The 19,057-nt window shown below is 51.5% G+C and overlaps 1 protein-coding gene across 2 annotated transcripts in view; it reads right to left on the bottom strand.

The window, feature by feature from the left end:
- The window catches only part of PRMT8 (protein arginine methyltransferase 8), a 69,943-nt gene that overhangs the window by 5,359 nt on the left and 45,527 nt on the right, over positions 1 to 19,057 (bottom strand). For both annotated transcript variants that reach the window (XM_005907217.2, XM_005907218.3), the window contains exons 5-8: positions 17,776 to 17,918; positions 17,099 to 17,186; positions 8,011 to 8,126; positions 1,893 to 2,043 (exon numbers count right to left, since the gene is read on the bottom strand). In XM_005907217.2, the coding sequence (XP_005907279.2) occupies positions 1,893 to 2,043; positions 8,011 to 8,126; positions 17,099 to 17,186; positions 17,776 to 17,918 (498 nt within the window). The remainder of the gene's footprint in view (positions 1 to 1,892; positions 2,044 to 8,010; positions 8,127 to 17,098; positions 17,187 to 17,775; positions 17,919 to 19,057) is intronic.

Raw genomic sequence — 19,057 nt, 5'->3', positions numbered from 1 at the left:
AAGCTGCACAATGTGACGTGCTTTCCAGTGTGTCTCCTGGAGCAGCTCCAGCCCCCGGGGGCCCATGGGGAGGAACCACTTAGAACAACCTGCATTTCAGCTTAAGTTCAAAGCTAGCTGAGACCAAACAATACCTTATTTAGGCCTGTGTGTACACATGAAACAACTTTTTAAAAATAGCAGGGGATAATTAACCCAAAATTCAGGATAATGTTCATCTGGTGGCGATGTGGGGAATGGGATAAGGGGACCATCCAGGTAGATGCAAAGATGTTGATAGCATTGACGTCCTTGAGTTAGGTAGTAAGCTCACAGGGATTTATTTTGTGACTCTGAATTAATTTAATCTCCTGTGTTATCAGTCATGTCCAACTCTGCGACCTCGTGGACTGTAGCCCACCAGGTTCCCCTGTCCATGAAATTTTCCAGGCAAGAATACTGGAGCAGGTCACTTCCTACTCCAGGGGCTCTTCCTGACCCAGGGAGCGAACCCATGTATCCTGCTTGGCAGGCAGATTCTTTACCACTGAGCCACCTGGGAAGCCCCCTGAATTAATTGACTTACATTTATTAATTATAAACCTTATTGTATTATGCTTGTTAATAATATATTTCAGTTTAATATTTATATTCTAATGAACAATGGTTTATCTCATGATATTAACTAATACATTTACATTCTACTAATAATAAACTTATTTCTAGTCACTATTTCATTCGAATTAACAATACTTTATTTACAATCTAGTTACTGAGCTAGGTGGCAAGTTCACGAGTGTTTGCTGTATTAATTAAAACATAAGCAAAAAGTGAACCGTGCGTGGCAGTATGTCATAGCAGTATGTCATGAGCCAGGAGTCAGGATTAATCTATTTCTGTGCATCTGGGGTCCCTAAACACAAAGAGGAAATACTCTTTCCTCGGTGGTCAGAGTGCAGAGGGTCTGAGTAAACCCGACTGCCAAACCCATGCCAGCTGGTAAAGATGGTAGGACATCTCTTACACGCTGGATCAAACCCTATGCTGACACCCACCAGAAACAGACCATCTCAGGGAAAGAAAGACCCCGGCTGGGAGCTAGCTACAATGCTGGAGCCCAGGCATTAGAGACACAGAACTCTTTCCAGAGAACCCTTGCCCCCTGACTTTCTCATCTCTGGCAGCAGGGTGGGCGGGCCCTGCGGGAGGCATATCCCAGGGATGGAAGAGGGAGAAACAGCCATGTGGCTCCACCCTTGGCCTCCAGTCACAGCCAGGATCCTCCAGCAGGCTCCTCCTCAGCCCCACTGCCCCACCCCTCACCACTGAAAGGCTGAGTCCCACCCATCTGTCAAGGTCCAGGTGAAATATCCTACTCCCTGTGGGCTGAAGGGAGGGGAGCGGCTGATAATGACTGGGACCAGGGTCCTCTGGTTTTCCCGGGATGAGGAGGCACCAGGGCTGGCCTGGCTGATGGAAACCAGAGGACTCCACTTGGTGGTCAGGGGCATCACCTCTGGAAGAAGCCCTCCTGTGAGGAATTAAGGTAAGTCTCTTGCCTGCTCTTTGCCACAAGAAAGTCTCACTCCCCTCCATACCCTCTCCTGCACACAGCAGGTGCTCAGGAAACACTAAATGAATAAGCGTGCATTCAAAAAGGCAGCCCCAACACCTGCCCCTGCCCACCCGACACTGGCTCTCAGCGCTGGCCACAGCTGCTACAGTTTTTTACCTTCTCCTCTAGCAGCCAGAACTGTGGCATTCCTCCAGGACTGGAGAGGCTTGCAAGCTGCCAAGTGAGGATCCCTGGCTGATGCCCCCCGGCCCTTGCCCCACGTCCAGGCTGGGGAGATCACATCCTACAGAGCCTGGGCACCGGCCGGGTGGGTCTGGAAGGCCAGCAGGAGGCTCACCTGTGGAAAACCCCATTTTCTTGTGGCACTTGGTAAACTCGATATTGAAATAGGTGACCAGGGCGTGGACGTAGTCGTTGCGCTGTACCTGCAGGCAGAAGGCAGACGTGAAGGACAGCTCCTCCGTCTTCACCGTGTAAATGTCCACCTCCTGCAGTCCAGAGGAGAGAGAGTGCGGGTCAGCACCTCTGCCGGGTCTGGGTCCCGCCTGAGGCTTCATCCCCCAGGGAGACTATAGACCGCAGACTCCCCTGGGTGTCACATTTCTTGGGACCACGTCCCAGGCCCACCCACCACAAGCTCCCCCATCCTTTCTCGGGTGGAGTCTGCTGAGTGCGTGCATGTGTGCATGCTCAGTTGCTCAGTCCTCTCCGACTCTTTGCAATTGCATGGACTGTAGCCCGCCAGGCTCCTCTGTCTATGGGATTCTCCAGGCAAGAATACTGGAGTGAGTTGCCATTTCCTTCTCCAGAATCCAAGGATCCAACTCAGGTCTCATGTCTTCTGTGCTGCCAGGTGGGTTCTTAACCACTAGCGCCACCTGGGAAGCCTCGTACTGGGGGACAAATTCCAAGGGGTGGGGTAGGGAGGTGGGGTGCCCCAGAGCCACTGCATTAAAGCAGCCACCTGCTCCATCAAGCCCTCCTGGGTTCCAGCAGAGCTGGACTACTCATTTCCCATCAACAAGAGGCACTGAGAACGGAGCCCACACAATCACAGGCTGAGCCGAGGGAAGTCTGCTGACCATTTATCACCAGCTGGACAGTTAAATACATAAAACGGGGAAATAAGAGGCGAGAATTTTTCAGTTCTAGCTGGGAATGGAGAACACAAAGAACTGATAACTCTAACAGTTTCAGCCAGGAAGTGACTGAACATCAATCTTGGGTGGCAGCAGGAATCATGAATGACGGTTTGCAGTGTGGTGTTCTCTCTGTGCAGAGGATGCTGACCTGACGTGGGCCACCTCCAGTGAGACAGGACAAGGCTCCCCAGGCATCCAGACCACTTTCGGTGAGGTCTAACTGCTGGGTTGCACAGTAGGGACCTCTGTCCTGAAAGCTCTGTGCAAGCCAGACAGACACCTGTGTGCCTGGAAATGGTTCCCAAGGGTGTGCCTGAGACCCGGATGATGGAAGATGCTGGGAATAAGTAGGAGAGAGGGGTCTTAGGGGAGGGGGGAGGAAAGACAAAGAGGCTTTTATCTCTACAGGTTTCTAGGATGAAGAAAGGAATCCCAGGACCTTCAAAACCAAGTCCTGCCTCCACAGGGTGGACAGAGGCAGAGGTGAGGCCAAGTCAGCGGCCAGACCCAGAGCCCCATTACGGTGCAGGGTGGCAGCTTCAACACCCAATGACCTGTTGGTTGGGAAGAGGAAGTGACTGCAGGTGTTGGGGACTGTGGGGGCCCTTGATGTTGGTGACATCACTTCAGATAAGCCATGCTATGCTTCTAGAGCCTAAGGATGGGGAACAAAGACTAAAGGTCCTTGTGAGGCCAGGTCAGGCATCCAGAATCCAGCGGAGTCAGAAAGCTGGTCCCCTGTTACCCTGGGAATGCGTGAGCCCTAAGAGCATCCCCAGGAAGTTAGTGGCCCTGGACACCTGACCACCCCCAGGCAGGATTTGCTCACTGCCTACCAGGTGGCCAGTCCTCCCCGACGTCTCCAGTCAGTAGGTCCTGCTTCAAAACCAGCCTCTGTATCTTCCACCCACAGAACAAGCCAATGCCCACTCCTGCTCCCCCAACTTTCTCTTCTCCTGTGTAAACGGCCTCTCCTAAGTCATGATTTCATCTCCTTCTCCCTCCTCACTGGGGCTTCCCAGGTGGAGCTAGTGGTAAAGAACCCGCCTGCCAATGCAGGAGATATAAGAGACACGAGTGCGATCCCTGGGTCGGGAAGATCTCCTGGAGGAGGAAGTGGCAACCCACTCCAGTGTTCTTGCCTGGGAAAGTCCCTGGACAGAGGAGCCTGGTGGGCTACAGTCCATGGGGCTGGAAAGAGTTGGCCACAACTTCTAGCCTAGGGGGTCCCTTCTAGTGGGGACCTACTTCTAGCAGCTGTGTGTGGGCTCATTTGCCTCCTGACCCAGGGATCGAGCGGGCATCTCCTACACTGGCAGGTGGACCTTTTCACCATTGTGATGGCTGGGAAGCCCCACTTCTAGCAGCCTCTGACCTCAAGGACCACCCTGCTGGCTCCTACCGCCTTTAGGCAGGTAAGCCCCTCCCCCACTGAGCCGCTCTCAGAATCCGTGTCCTTTCCACCTGGGACCAGAGTGCAGCGGCCGGGGGCGTGGTGGCGGGCGGTGTCCTTTATTCTATGCCACCCTGTGAGCTTGGGCATTGCCCCATCGGGAAGCCTGTCTAGCTGCAGCACCTGTCAGCTCACACCACTGGTCATCCCTCCCGTGCACGCGTCTGGAGGTCCCTCCCACCCAACAACTCTCAGAGCACCGGAGCTTAACTGGGTTTTTGTTGGGGGCTTCAGCTCAGTCTCCAGGGCTGGGCTCATGGTGTCTACACTCACTAGCTTCTCCATCTCTTTCTCCATTGGGGCCAGCCCACCTGTCTCCAGGCTCCTCCCAAAGTCCCTGTCCCTGTGCCTGTGCCCTTGGCCACCAGCCCAGCCTGGTCTTTGTACACTGCTTCTGGCTCGGCTCAGCGGTCTCACCGCCTCTGCCCCTGTCCCCACCATCAGACCAGAGCTCGTTAGACACGGGGACCGGACGTGATGGTCCGTGCACCCTCGGTGTGTGACCTAGCCCCTAAAACTCATCATTTTCCTCCTGACACTGTCTTCCCGCCTGACGACTCTCCCTCCCACCCACCCCCAGGCCTCCCCTTCAGTGTGCATTTGTGTGCGCTCAGTCGTGCCCAGCTCTGTGTGACCCCATGGACTGTAGCCCGCCGCTCCTCTGTCCACGAGATGCTCCAGGCAAGAATAGCTCCTCTGTCCATGAGATGCTCCAGGCAAGAATATTGAAGTGGGTTCAGACCAACCCACCAACCTAAGATGGATTCAGGCTATGCCGCTCCCTGGATCTAAAGCCTTCCAGAACTTTCTAGGACTCACCTATAAATATCCCAGCCTCTGGGCCTGGACCCAGAGAGCAACCTGGGAAGTACGCTGTGTGACTCACCTGGACTTGGTTTCTTCCTTCTCTGGCCTCCCCTCACTTCCTCACCACTCTCAGTGTGCACAAGAACACACATGCACGCATACGCACGCGTGCACACACACACACACACACACACCACCCCATCTATCAGGGATTCTGTCTCTATGGGGGTCTCAGATGTCCATCAACAAAATGTCAGTGCTCTGACAGCATTCTCTAGGTCCTCCGGACATTTGCCTCTAAACAGGGGCCTCTGCAGGAACAAAAGCCGTCCAGACTGAAAGTCTGATATACATTAAAATGGGAAAGACAGAGGGGCAGCTGCTCTTTTGGAGTGCCCCTCCTCCGCCCTGCCATTTGTGCCTCAGAGACACAAGGCCCTCTGGGTCGGATCCCCCCTCCTCTTAGACTCAAAGTCTCCAGAGTCAGACCCATCACCTGCCCCCCGGAGCCCTGATCCCTCTGCCAGAAAGCTTCCTCTTTCTGCAGCAGCAGCAGCAGTAGCTCTGAGACCCCGGGGGGACCCCTGACGAGGCCTCAGGCCACACCAACAGGCGCAGGGCTCCACAGGCATCAGTGACTCTGAGGAGCCAGGCCGCTGCTGTCCCCACTATGTCATGTTACAAACAGACGTCTCAGAGCAGAAGGCTGGTCAAAACAGAGTCTTAATTATCATCAAGTGTCACAAGCCGCAACGTTAATAGCGATGAAAATAGCAATTAAGTGTGTGAAGAAGGGCAACTGTTTTCCCAACAGACCCGGGAAGACAGTGCTGAGCACAGTAGCAAGAGCTGATGGACGGCTCTCCTGGTGGCGGAAGCAAACACAGCCGACCTTGCCCTTCTCAGAGAGCACAGGAAGGAAGGTGACTGGCCGGGGAGGGCCCGGAGCTCCGGTTTCTGCCATGCCTCCAGCCCCAGGCTGCACTCAGGAGAGACCCTGGCCTGTTCCTGGCTGGGCGGGGGAGAGGAAGGAGGGGAGACAGAGCAGGCCAGTCCAGGACCAGCAGTGGGCGTGCACAAGGGCTGTGGCCACCCCTGCCCGGTAGGGGCAGAGAGTGACCTGGGAAGGAATTTCATCCCCTGTGGGAAAATGCTTAACGGCTCCATGCAGCTGCCGTGTGCCATTTGGGCAAATTCAACGGCACCAGGTGATTTCCACTCATACTACAATATTTGCAGGAATGTTCTGCACCATGGGTGAATTATCTGGAGTGTAGTTTGCTGGACCTGGGCTTCGCTGGTGGCTCAGATGGTAAAGAATCCGCCTGCAATGCAGGAGACCCAGGTCCAGTCCCTGGGTTGGGAAGGTCCCCTGGAGAAGTGAATGCCTACCCACTCCAGTATTCTTGCCTGGAGAATCCCATGGACGGAGGAGTCTGTCCTGTAGACCCCCACGGCTCCACAGTTCATGGGGTCGCAAAAAGTCAGACAGGACGGAGCAACTAAGCACATGATAGTTTGCTGGACCTTGTTTGGAGCGCCAGAAGGGAGAAGCTTCATGGGCAGAGGGGCTGGTGGGAAGAAATAAAAGGACGTTTGCTCATCGTGAGTCCTGCCTGGACTCGGAACCGGCAGAGGTAACAGGTGGCAAAACCCTCCAGCGCGGGCAGGATGAGAGGGAAGCATCCTTTATCTGATGGGACCTGTATGAGGTTCGCCTAGTTTTATCTGTCCTCCAGGGTCCCTTCTAAATCCAAGATGACAAGGGTTCCTTATGAGGAACACAGCGACCAGGGACTGGGGACTGACTGCTCTCGCCTGGACAAAGCCGCGGTTTGCATTCACCCTGCAGGAACCTCCCCTTCCCCCAGTGGCCCTGGGCTCTTCCCTGTCCCACCCACCAGAGCTCCTGGAACTGCAGTGATGCTCAACGGACCAGAGCGGGCAGGTGTGTTTCAGCACAATGAGGGCTGGGGGGAGGGCCCAGGACAACTGACACAATGAAGCTGGAGACACAGTGAACCCAGATTCTTTGATTAAAAAGTGAACTTGAACCCTGTGAAATGGATGGCTTTCAAGTACCAGGAGTTCTCCTTGGGTCTGGAGGACAGATCAGCATATGTAAATGCAGATACTTAGACAAAGGGCTGGAAAGGTTAACCTGTTGTGTGGACAGTGGTCACCTCCAGGGGGAGCGTGGGGCTGGAAGGCTGGGGAGGTCACGGAGCGCTTTTATTCGTACCCTCGCAAAAGGGGTTTCCCAGGTGGCACTAGTGGTAAAGAAGCCACCTGCCAATGTAGGAGACACAAGAGATGCCGGTTCGATCCCTGGGTCTGGAAGATCCCTTGGAGGAGGAAATGGCAACCCACTCCAGTGTTCTTGCCTGGAGAATCCCGTGGACCGGGGAGCCTGGCAGGCTACAGTCTATGGGGTCTGAGTGTACACGCACACAGCACAGTTGGTGAGTTTGGATATTTAGTAATAGGAATGCCCTGGGGGAGGACCCTGGTGAGTAGTTCTCCATCTGCACTGAAGACGGAAAGCCATGGAGGACAAGATGTGGAGCCGTGTACAAACCAGGGAGCCCAGGATGCGGTGAGTCCCACCCGGCCACGTCACAGGTACGCTTGGAAGCAGGGGAGTGGGACGCTGACTGCATAGCCGATTGAGGTTTGGGATTTCTTCCCTAAAGCTGCCGTCCTGCTCCGAATGGGGGGGCTTCCCCCGACCTGAGCCTCCAGGACTTCTCTCTCTGATGCTCCCATTCCCCCGACACACACCCCCGCTCACATCACCAGGAGACACGCACTGACCACCCCCCAGCTGTGCCACCATGGAGTCCACTGGCCCTCTTTCGACAGCTCTGCTCAGGGCCAGTGCCTGCTCTCATCGGTCACCCTGGGCTGCCAGAGGCTCCGGCCAGCCGAGGTGGCCTTGCCTCACAGCCTAGGGCCCTGCAGGAGCCTGCGTAGCTTTGACCCCAGGCCTGAGCATCCACGTGGCACAGTAGGCTTCCCTCACCCCCAGGCCCATGCAGGACGCATCTGCAGACCTTTATTAAACAGGCGTTGGTCACCACTTGCTTTGGATCCACGATGTCCACCAGGGGCTCCTTCATGGCAACGTCCCGAATACAAGTCATGTCAAAGCCATAGACGTTCTCCCACCCTGTGGGGACAGAGCGAAATGTGAGGGCCAGCAGCGGGACCCCTAGAAGTCCCTGGGGCCCCCTGAGTCCTAGAGGGTGGGCGGCAGCTTGTGCTCCCTGGTCTGACAACAGGAGAGGTGCTTGCCTGGGGGAGAGTTTCATAAGGTGCCAAACAGTCCTTCACACCATCTAATGTGCACAGGTCCCGATTTAGGGTTAGGAAAAGTGAAGCTCAGAGAGGGTAAGAAACTTCATCGAAGTCACACAGCTAGACTCCTGTCGGGCCAGGACTAGAACCCAGATTCCTGACTGTTCTGTATCTGCTCTCCTCCCTTCTCTCTGAGCCTCAGCATCTCCTAAGAACTCTCTCCTCCACCGTCCCCATTTCTACCCCACTGCCTCGGCTCCATCCTGCCCCACAGCTATAAAGCCATCTCCCTCCTACCTCCCATCCCCACCTACTGAAGCTCTCATGAAGCAGAAAGAAACATGGGATTTCCTGGTTCATGAAACAGGCTGCCATTGGAATCCCAGTGCCATCTTTTACTAGCCAGCTGCTGCTGCTGCTGCTAAGTCACTTCAGTTGTGTCTGACTCTGTGCGACCCCATAGATGGCAGCCCACCAGGCTCCCCCGTCCCTGGGATTCTCCAGGCAAGAACACTGGAGTGGGTTGCCATTGCCATTTCCTTCTCCATGCCCTCATGCAAATCTCCTAGCCTCTCTGATCATCCATTTTCTCAACTGCAAAATGTGAGGTGGGGATCCGGGGTGTCCAGCAGAGGCCTTGCTTTTTTCACACACCACAATGTCCTCATTAGGACCCATCCCGTGAGACATATCCCCCAGGTGGGGCACAGAGCAGCCCAGCAGTGCCCCTTTGCCCCCAGGGGCTGCTCATAAGATGCATTAATCAGGGATTCAGGGTGCAGGGTTGGAAGTCAATGAATGCAAGTCTGATGGTCCAAGTGTTGGTCGCTCAGTCATATCAGACTCTTTGCAACCCCATGGACTATAGCCCACCAGGCTCCTCTGTCCATTGGATTCTCTAGGCAAGAATACTGGAGTGGGTAGCCATGCCCTTCTGCAGGGGTTCTTCCCGACCCAGGGACTGAACCTGGGTCTTATGCATTGCAGGCAGGCTCTCTACCATCTGAGCCACCAAGAAGTCCATGATGGTGCCAGATCACTGGTAAATGACGATCATCACTGGTACCACTGCTTGATCACCCAGCCCTGGCCGGACCCATCACTGACTCTCCCCAGCAACCGCATGAGGATACCTCGATAAAGCAGATGAGAAAATGGGGCTGGCAGCAGCTGGCGCTTGGCTTACATGCATGTGGGATACTGGGCTGGTATCCCACAGCAGGGAAACCGTGGCGCTAGGGCGCAAACCCTGTGTCCTAACCAATACAGTCGTGAAAGCAAGCAGGAATGCCATTTGCTTGCCCCACAGTGCAGAGCCGTCCCCAATCTTTTTGGCACCGGGGACCAGTTTAGTAGCTCAGCTGGTAAAGAATACACCTGCAGTGCGGGAGACCTGGGTTCGATCCCTGGGTTGGGAAGATCCCATGGAGAAGGGAACGGCTACCCACTCCAGTAATTCTGGCCTGGAGAATACCATGGACTGTGTAGTCCATGAGGTTGCAAAGAATCAGACATGACTGAGTGACTCTTACTTTCACCGGTTTCATGTAAGACAATCTTTCCCCGGACAAGGTTGGGGGAGGTGGTTTCAGGACGATTCAAGTGCATTACATGTGTTGGGTGCTTCATTTTTGCTATTTTACGTGAGCCCCACCTCAGATCATCAGCATTAGATCTGGAGGTTAAGGATCCCTTAGCCGAGTCTAGTTACTGGGTGGCTGAATCTCACTTGTTCGTTTACTCAGAGGAGTTTAGAAATACATTGAACTAGACTTGCTTTTGGAGAAGGCAATGGCACCCCACTCCAGTACTCTTACTTAGAAAATCCCATGGACGGAGGAGCCTGGTGGGCTGCAGTCCATGGGGTCACTAAGAGTCAGACACGACTGAGCGACTTCACTTTCACTTTTCACTTTCATGCATTGGGGAAGGAAATGGCAACCCACTCCAGTGTTCTTGCCTGGAGAATCCCAGGGACGGGGAGCCTTGTGGGCTGCCGTCTATGGGGTTGCACAGAATCGGACACAACTGAAGCGACTTAGCAGTAGCAGCAGACTTGCTTTTCTCTTAAATCTTACAGGATTAAATTATTTTTAAATGTTCACCAAACAAATGGAACCATAGGAAACTTATGTCCCTCTGTGTCTTTAGGAGATGGGGGTGAAATGAGGGAGGCGTGAACGGCCAGGGAATGCTGTTTTCCTTTTACTCAGGATCTTTTCAAGGGCACACAAAGACTTTCCTCGGAGAGAAGAGGCTGAGAAAATAATCATCTCCCAGAGGGCAAGCACTTGTGCAATTTTGGCTTGAGGATTAGATGCCAGTCAGCTCCCATTCTATACCCGAGGCTGGAGCCAAACTCCCAACTGAACCTATCTATCTACATTTGGGGCTTCCCTGTTGGCTCAGATAGTAAAGAATCTGCCTGAAATGTGAGAGATCTGGGTTCGATTCTGGATCAGGAAGATCCCCCAGAGAAGGGAATGGCAACCCACTCCAGTATTCTTGCCTGGAGAATCCCATGGACAGAGGACCCTGGTGGGCTAGAGTTGATGGGTTACAAAGAGTCAGACACAATTGAGCAACTAACACTCAACGTTTGGGGAAGTGTGGCGACAGCTCCAGAGAAGATCCCCTGCTAAAATCTGGAAAGAGTTGTCCATGCTTACCCAGGTAAAACATGCACACCCACACACACTTTTTTTAAAACCCTTTCTCAAGACACCTACCGCTACACATCTGCTCTTACCCTCCGCCCTGCTTTAAGTTAAGGCTCTGTGAAAGTGTATCTGAGAGTCCATGTGAAATGGTTAAAATCCTGGGTTTGGGCTTCAAATCTTGGCTCTGTTTATTTGCTGTGCAAATTTAGGCAAGAGTTTAACCTCTTGAAGAGCTGGTTTCTTCTTTAAAATAGAGACGATGAACTTACAGTTACCGGGGGATGCGGTGGTGCGGGGGGAGGATTGGGAGAAGGGATAATTAAGGGATTTGGGGATGGACATATATCAGATCAGATCAGATCAGATCAGTTGCTCAGTCATGTCCGACTCTTTGCGACCCCATGAATCGCAGCACGCCAGGCCTCCCTGTCCATCACCAACTCCCAGAGTTCACTGAGACTCATGTCCATCGAGTCAGTGATGCCATCCAGCCATCTCATCCTCTGTCATCCCCTTCTCCTCCTGCCCCCAATCCCTCCCAGCATCAGAGTCTTTTCCAATGAGTGCATTGCTATATTTAGAATGGATCACCAGTACAGCACAGGAAACACTGTTCAATGATATGCGGCGGCCTGGATGGGAAGGGGGTTTGGGGGAAATGGATACATGTATATGTACGGCTGAGTGCCCCTACCGCGCACCTGGAGCCATCGCCCCATTGTTATCTCCAATATAAAATAACAAGTTTTTAAAAACGGAGATGATGATGATGATAGTTGCTCTATAGGGTTGTTATGAGGATCACATGTGATGATATATATAAGGTTCACAACAGGGTCTGGCACAGAGAAAGCCCTTGAGATGTGATAGTTACTGTAGTTACGTGGTTGAGCTCTGGCTTTGCCATCAACCAAGCTTGTGACCCTGGCAGCTTGGCCCCCTTCTTTCCGAATTGTTTGTAAAGTGAGGAGTTTGGTCCACTGGTTCTGTGTTCCAGAATCATCTGGGACACTTCTTAGAATACAGATTCCTGGACCATAACCAGACCTACTGAATCAGAATCTTCAGATTTGGGCCCCAGGGAGATGGGATTTCCAAGTCAACATAGGCAGTTCCAACCAGTTGGTAATCCTTGGGCTCCACGATCTATGAAGTCCCTTGCAGTCCAATTTTCAAATGGACTTAAAGCTTCAAATGGCCACTGTGACATCTCCAACCACTCCCACCTGTGGAACCCTCTCCTCTGTATCCTCAGCACCTGCAACAGAGCATCTGGCACAGTACAGGTCCACCGATAATGTTGTTTTTTTAAATGAATGAATTAAATTTAATGAATTTAATCCCAAACATTCAATGCCTGCACTGCTTCACAACACCTGGTTAATTCATGTCTGATCTTCCCGGCCAGATGGCCCTACCTCCAGTTATTCAGTGAGAGATTATCTAGGACATTAGGGTTTTTTCCTCTCCTTTCCACTGACCATGCATTTCCCACTAGCTTCTCCACCATGCGTGCAGCAGGCATGGGCGAGGATGCACATCAAGCATATTAATTTTTTGTTGCAATTGTCTTATCTAGTAAATGAGTGAATATGGAGTGAGGGTCATCAACCACCAGGAAAGGGTTAGCTAACTTTCTAGGGATTCAAAAATAATAACAAAAGACCTGTGAAATTTAGTTTATGGATTGAAACAAACTCTTGAAAAGGACCACACCATGGTGCTCTGAATGTAACTGAAACAGCAACCAAGTCCAGACCTACCAGCTAGTCCAGACTAGGTGGACTAGAATCCCCACTTGAATGGGCTGGTAGAGGAAGAGGCATGCTCTTCTCTGGGCATAAATTATTTATCTGTCTCTACTGTCCAGCACTACTCACAATGTCCAGCATTAATAAAAAATTACGAGACACATGGAAAAGGAAGAAAAATATGACCCATTACCAAAAGGAAAAATAGTCAATAGAACCAGACTCAGAGCTCAGGTATTGGGAAAATGTAACAAGGAGGTTCAAATACTTTAGTAAATATTTTAAAGAATCTAATGCAGAAAAAACATGCATGAACAGATGCAGAATTTTATCAGTGAGATGGAAATGCTGGAAATGAAAAAGATCACAATATCAAAGATGTAGAACTCTTCCAATGAGCTTACGCACAGAATGGATATATATTAGAGGAAATACTAACCTGAAAACAAAGATAGGAATATGAAGTACTGGAAAACAAGCTCAGTGGAGAGATTGGTAGCTACATCCCCCCTCCCTGTCCTGGCCCTGGTAATTTGAGTTTCTCTGCTAGAGAAACTAGTGGGGGTGCCTCGGGAAAAAACAGAGCAGGTGGCACCAGGCGCCACTGACAACTTCCTCCAGATAGAAAGGAAGGTGTGTATAATAGTTTAATACATTTTAGGCTCTCAGATCAAAGTCAACTCCTTGTGTAAAATAGGCTAGAGCCAGGCAATAGAGTTCTGGATGTCAGGGTGGTGGAGAAACTCATGGAGAGCACCTGAACCCTCCAAGAGGTCCTGCCCGCCAAGCCTCCAGCTACAGGTACCACCATCTCTACGCAGGAGGTCCCTTGTCATCTTCTCATCAGCCAGGAAGCCAGTGCCCATCCTCTGACCCTCAGCATGTTTTAGAGTCAACTACTGGGTAAGAAAATCACATGGAATATCTACCCAATTTCCTTCCAATTTTGAGACTCTAGAAATCTTCAGAGTTAAAAAAAACAATTAATGATTGCACCTGTGTCTGGGAACCCTCACTGGATCACTGGTAAAGAATCTTCCTGCAATACAGGAGACCCTGGTTCAATCCCTGGGTCAGGAAGACCCCCTGGAGGAGGAAATGGCAACCCAGTCCAGTATTCTTGCTGGGAAATCCCACGGACAGAGGAGCCTGGTGGGCTACAGTCCATGGGGGTCACAAGAGTCGAACATGACTTAGCGACTAAATCACTGCCAACCACATATTGGCACTTGCCATGGGTGCTTGCCATCTACCTCTACAAGGATTAAATCATGTGTTGCTGCAGTGGCTGCCCTCCAACACCCCCTGAAGAAGTCCAGCGTGGAGAGCAGAAACGAGGCACTCTGTGCTCCAGAAAGCTGGCAGGACAGGTCTTCAGATAGATGTTCTCAGGAGTTGATTTTATGAGCCCAATTCTAGTACCTCCTTATATGTAGAAAAACACTAATGTCCTTCATTGTGACGACCGTTTCTCGTGACTAGCAGAAGCTTCACAAGACCAGCAGAAACTTTCTAAAAAAATAAATGTGCCTGACCACATGTACTTCCTCTTTACCAAAATCACATATATACTGTTCTTCCCCCGACGTCTTTGGAGCAGTTTCTCAGAGCCGCCAGAGGTGCTGTCTCCCAGGCTGCAGCCCTCATACTGGCCCAAATAAAACTTGACTCATAGCTCTCACATTATGCCTTTGTTTTAAGTCGACAGCACCGCTGCTGCTGCTCTCACCACCACCACTTTGTACATTCCTTTGCTGGCTTACTTCTATTCCTTCATTCATTTTCTCGTTCATTCACTCAACAAACTGTGCATTGTGAGCCTGGTACACGCCAGTGATCTCTGTGTATGTGTGTGTGTGTGTGTGTGTGTGTGAGCAAACTGAGGGCAACTGCTGAGTTCACTCATGTTTTTGTGTTCCCATGTTGCGTGTAGTGGAGAAAAGAGGGGAGGAGAAGGGCAAGGAGGGAGCGGGGAGGGGACAAACTATTTTCCTAACAATTTTCTTTCTGAAAGGGATTTGGGCACAACTCCTTCTCCTGCCCTATTTAAGATTTTTCTTTTTTAGCCGGTTCTTGAGCCATCAGAAATTTGCTTACAATTGTTCCCTTAGCAACCAGCAACCTTTATGCTTTCACTTTGGATTTAGAACTCTGAGTAACCAAAATCTCTGTTTATTTAAAACAGATTTCTAAATGCGCTTGCTTCCTTTCCTAAAAACAGAAACAGGTCATTTTCAAAAAGACATGTTTAAATAGAAAACTTGGAAACTATGTTAAATAAAATGTAAAGGTGCATTTGATTTTGAGTTTGCGGGGAATGCTGTTGACAGACTGGAGAGATTCCACGAGAAAAGAAACGGGGCTACCTTTCAGTTTTGTTTTTTTTTTTCTTTTTCAGATGGTATGAAAATTGCAATAAGCAGGAGGAGACTCAATCCCATGGTCTCCGAGGGTCCTGGGCTGGCACCTGAGTAGGAGCCAGTGCACCAGGGCCTGTCAGGGCTGATCCAGTCCTCATGGCAAGGTGCGTGAGGTCAAGGTCCCGACCAGGATCCAGACAAGGAGGAGGGTGAGATCTGTTTGCGTTTAAACTACGAGGAAGTTCCTTAAAGCGCCTAGCCGAGGGTCGGAGTTCAATCAGTTTAGAGCATGTGAGAACAAAGAATGTGCCTGTAGGTTCTCCTCCAAACACAATTTATACTGTTACAGCAAAAACTCCAAAGGCAGCATAACCACACAGCTCCAGGGCAAAATATGTCCTATTTATTCATGCATTTGATCAACATTTGCCTTTCAGCTGTTTCTGAAACCTATCACGAGAGCGCATCTGGCCTAGATTCTGAGCCTCTGGAGGCCAGCGAGCTCGGCAGTCAGGCTCAGGGCCAGGGCCACAGGCAGGAAGGAGCTTAATGACACAATTGGGGACCAGATCCAGGCTGCCACGTGCGGCATCAACAACTGTCACGCCCCTTATATACATCGTCTCACTTCATCCTCCTGACACGTCTATAGGCTGGGGGAGTTTTATCTCAGACCGAGGCTCGGAGATGTTAGGTGACTCGTTCACGGTCACCCAGAGGATGCAAAGCCAGAGCTGGCCACCTTCAAAGCTTTATCATCTAACCTCCTACCTCTCATTGCTCGTTGAACGTTAGAAATGACGCCAGATGGGCGGGAGGGCTCAGACAAATGTCCCATTTCTGTCTTGTCCTGACCTGGCTCTGAACATGCTCTGAGTTTATATTTCCAGAAAGGTGAGGACACAGGTGGACGCATGTACTCCGAGGCACAGCCCAGCAGCACAGACAACGACCAGACTTTGTTGGACTCTGGAGTCCTAGCCTCTGGGGGCCGGAAGCCAGTCTGTTCAATCTGGGAACTTCTCTGTCACAGGGAGTCTAGACGAGGGGTGTTTAGCACTGCGCTGGCAGGAACCCAAATCTGCAGAGACTGTTGGACTGTTTGGAGTTTCTGCTCACGCTTGGGGTTGTGCTCACTTGTATGTGTGCGGGGGTTGGGGGGAGGGCTGGATCGTGTGCATACTCACTTGTGTGTGTGGAGGTGGGGAGGTGGTCTTCGCACTTTGTCGCTTTAGTTAGTTCTGGCTAAGGACACAAGTCTGTCTCTAAACCTTGTGTGTGTGTTCAGATGCTAAGTCATGTCTGACTCTTTGTGACCACTTGGACTGCAGCACGCCAGGCTTCCCTGTCCTTCTAAACCTTATGGAAGCATAATCCATTTAAACACATGGAGGACCAGGCTTGTATCCCTTGAGAATGGTCACTCTTTAAATGAAATAGAATCAAACAACTCTTTGGGGATCAGATAAAATGTTGGAGAGTTGTGCGGGGGTGGGGGACATTTTTTCTAAGAGAGCACCTTTTCAACTGATTAAGCACAAAGAGCACAGATTCGGATGAGCCCCCACCCCCAGCTCAGCGCTCCCCCACCCCCATGCTCAGCCTTCATCTCCCTCTGTATCTTACTTATATGAAGGAGAACCAATGCTATGCTGACAGATTTCAGGCATACAAAGGCAGAGTTCAAACAACTGGCCTGGCTGGAGACCCTCCCTGTCCTTATGTGGATGTTAGGGAGAAATGACCTTTAGTAGCTTTCAGCCACCTGCCGGCTCTGCAAAAAAAACCTCAGCTTCTGCTGCTTCATTCACTTTCCATCCACACTGCATTCATTCTCTCCCCACTGAACCTCCCACCAGCCACATTCTTATTTCCTCTCTGTAGAAACCCCACCCTTGGGACCAGAGGAAAACATCCAGAGAGAAGAATCCAGAAAAGGTCACAGGTATAAACTCCTCAGAGGCACAGCAGCTGTGTCTGCGAGACTGACCACTCACGCCCAGCCCTCTGAAGTGCTTCCCGCCCCCGCAAAGCCCCCCTAAAAGCCCAGCAGAGAATGAAAGGGTGACTTACAGTGGATTTTGAAGTCCTTGTACTGTCTGTCCTCAATTGCTACCACGTACAAAGCCGCCCGGTCTGGAAACATAAGCCCTCCAGGTTTCTGTTGATGAATTGTGGGGAAATGGGTCTCGTAATCTATTCACCTGACAAAGACATACATTTTTGAACTGCACATAGAGTCACCAGACAGGCACCCCCTCGCCAGCATTCCTCATGCAGCAGACTGTCACCTCGGCCGGGGGGAGGGCTGGGTGGGGAGGCTCAGTGTCGATTTTGGTACCAGGAAAAACCCAAGGGGCCGAAGTGGGGTCCATAGGATAAATGTGGATGGGCAGAGATGTGTCCAGTGAGGGCGGTGGAAGATGTTTTGACTTCTCATTCTGGAGAAGCTAAGGTCAAAAGCACACTGGCTTACTGACAGCCGTGCAAACCCTTAGTACTTGCTGACCAGCATAGACTTTGGACAGCAAACAATGGGTCTCTATTATAGCAAAAGAGGCCAAGGTTAGACCTACAAATGCTCATTCTGTCCCCAGAAGCAGATCTAGTTTAAAGAGAGGGGTTTGGGAGCGGTGACCCTGTAGCCCAGGTCCTCTCTGAAGTCCTCGCAGTCTCCCTCGGCTACAGGCGGGGGCTGAACAGCCAGGCAGCCAGCGGGGCAACCAGAGGACGGCATGCAGCAGGCTCACCAGCCACTTGTCCCTGGCGAAGATGACGGTGGCGAGCATCGACTCATAGAACAGGCAGTAGCCCATCCACTCGCTTATGATAATGTCCACCTTCTCCACGGGCAGCTCCACCTCCTCCACCTTCCCCTTGAATATGGTGATGACTGCAAAATAAGAACCCCACGGCCGCACTTTGCAGGGACCCAGGCTGGGAAGCACCCCACATCAGGACGTGATCAATCTACAGGGGTCATCGCGGTTCTGATTCTTCTCTCCCTTCACCATGTCAGTTTATACTAAGGACTGAAGACTCCTTGTGTGATTCCTCCTGAAGTGTGTTGGGCAATTAAGATCAAACCAGTCCATCCTAAAGGAAATCAACCCTGAAAAGTCATTGGAAGGACTGATGCTGAAGCTGAAGCTTCAATACTTTGGCCACCTGATATGAAGAGGCAACTCATTGGAAAAGACCCCAGTACTGGGAAAGATTGAGGGAAGGAGGAGGAGGGGGCAACAGAGGTTGAGATGGTTGGATGGCATCACTGACTCAATGGACATGGGTTTCATCAAGCTCCTGGAGATGGTGAAGGACAGGGAAGCGTGGCATGCAGCAGTCCATGGGGTCACAAAGACACGACTGAGCAACTGAACGACGACTAAGGGCCCATGCTGTGCTAAGCCCAGGATGGACACTATGTCCCAACAAGCCCTTGAAGCAGACACAGCATTCTTATTCTCATTTTTAAGGAAAGTGAGGCTTAGAGGGGTTCAATGATCACCATGGAAACAGAGCCCATACCCTTACCAGGGCCCCCACCCCACGTCAGGCTACCATGACAACTCAAACCCACAGGGGGCTGAGAGACTGCCGCCACTGCATCTGTTCACAGCCCAGACTCAGCCCCAAGGATGCCTAGCTAGTGTTGGAGAGGAGAGGACTTGGTGTTTTGACAAGAAAGAATGGGCTTTGCACTCAAGAAAACTGGCTTAAAGTGCTGGGTCTTCTCATGATTAGCTGTACGACTTTCCGCAAGTTACTTGACTGAACTCCAGTTATCCAGAGAACAATCAGGAGAAGTGACATCTACTTGGCGAGAGGCTGTACTGATGAAATGAAATGACAGGTGAAGGGCAAGCTCGCAATCGGGGCTCTAGAGAAGGCAAACACTGACATTGTTTCCTTGGTGACCGGATGACTGAGACGTAAGGTGGATAGAATTTAGGCAAAGCCCCTGCTGTAAACATCCTCTGCCCCTGAGTCCCTTCCCAGACCTGCCCCTCCCTCTACGGCAGAAGAAACTTC

The sequence above is a fragment of the Bos mutus genome, chromosome 5 (assembly GCF_027580195.1).
Source record: "Bos mutus isolate GX-2022 chromosome 5, NWIPB_WYAK_1.1, whole genome shotgun sequence".
Taxonomy (NCBI): Eukaryota; Metazoa; Chordata; class Mammalia; order Artiodactyla; family Bovidae; genus Bos; species Bos mutus.
The sequence above is the reverse complement of the archived record's forward strand: the minus strand, read 5'-3'. Positions and strand labels throughout refer to the sequence as shown.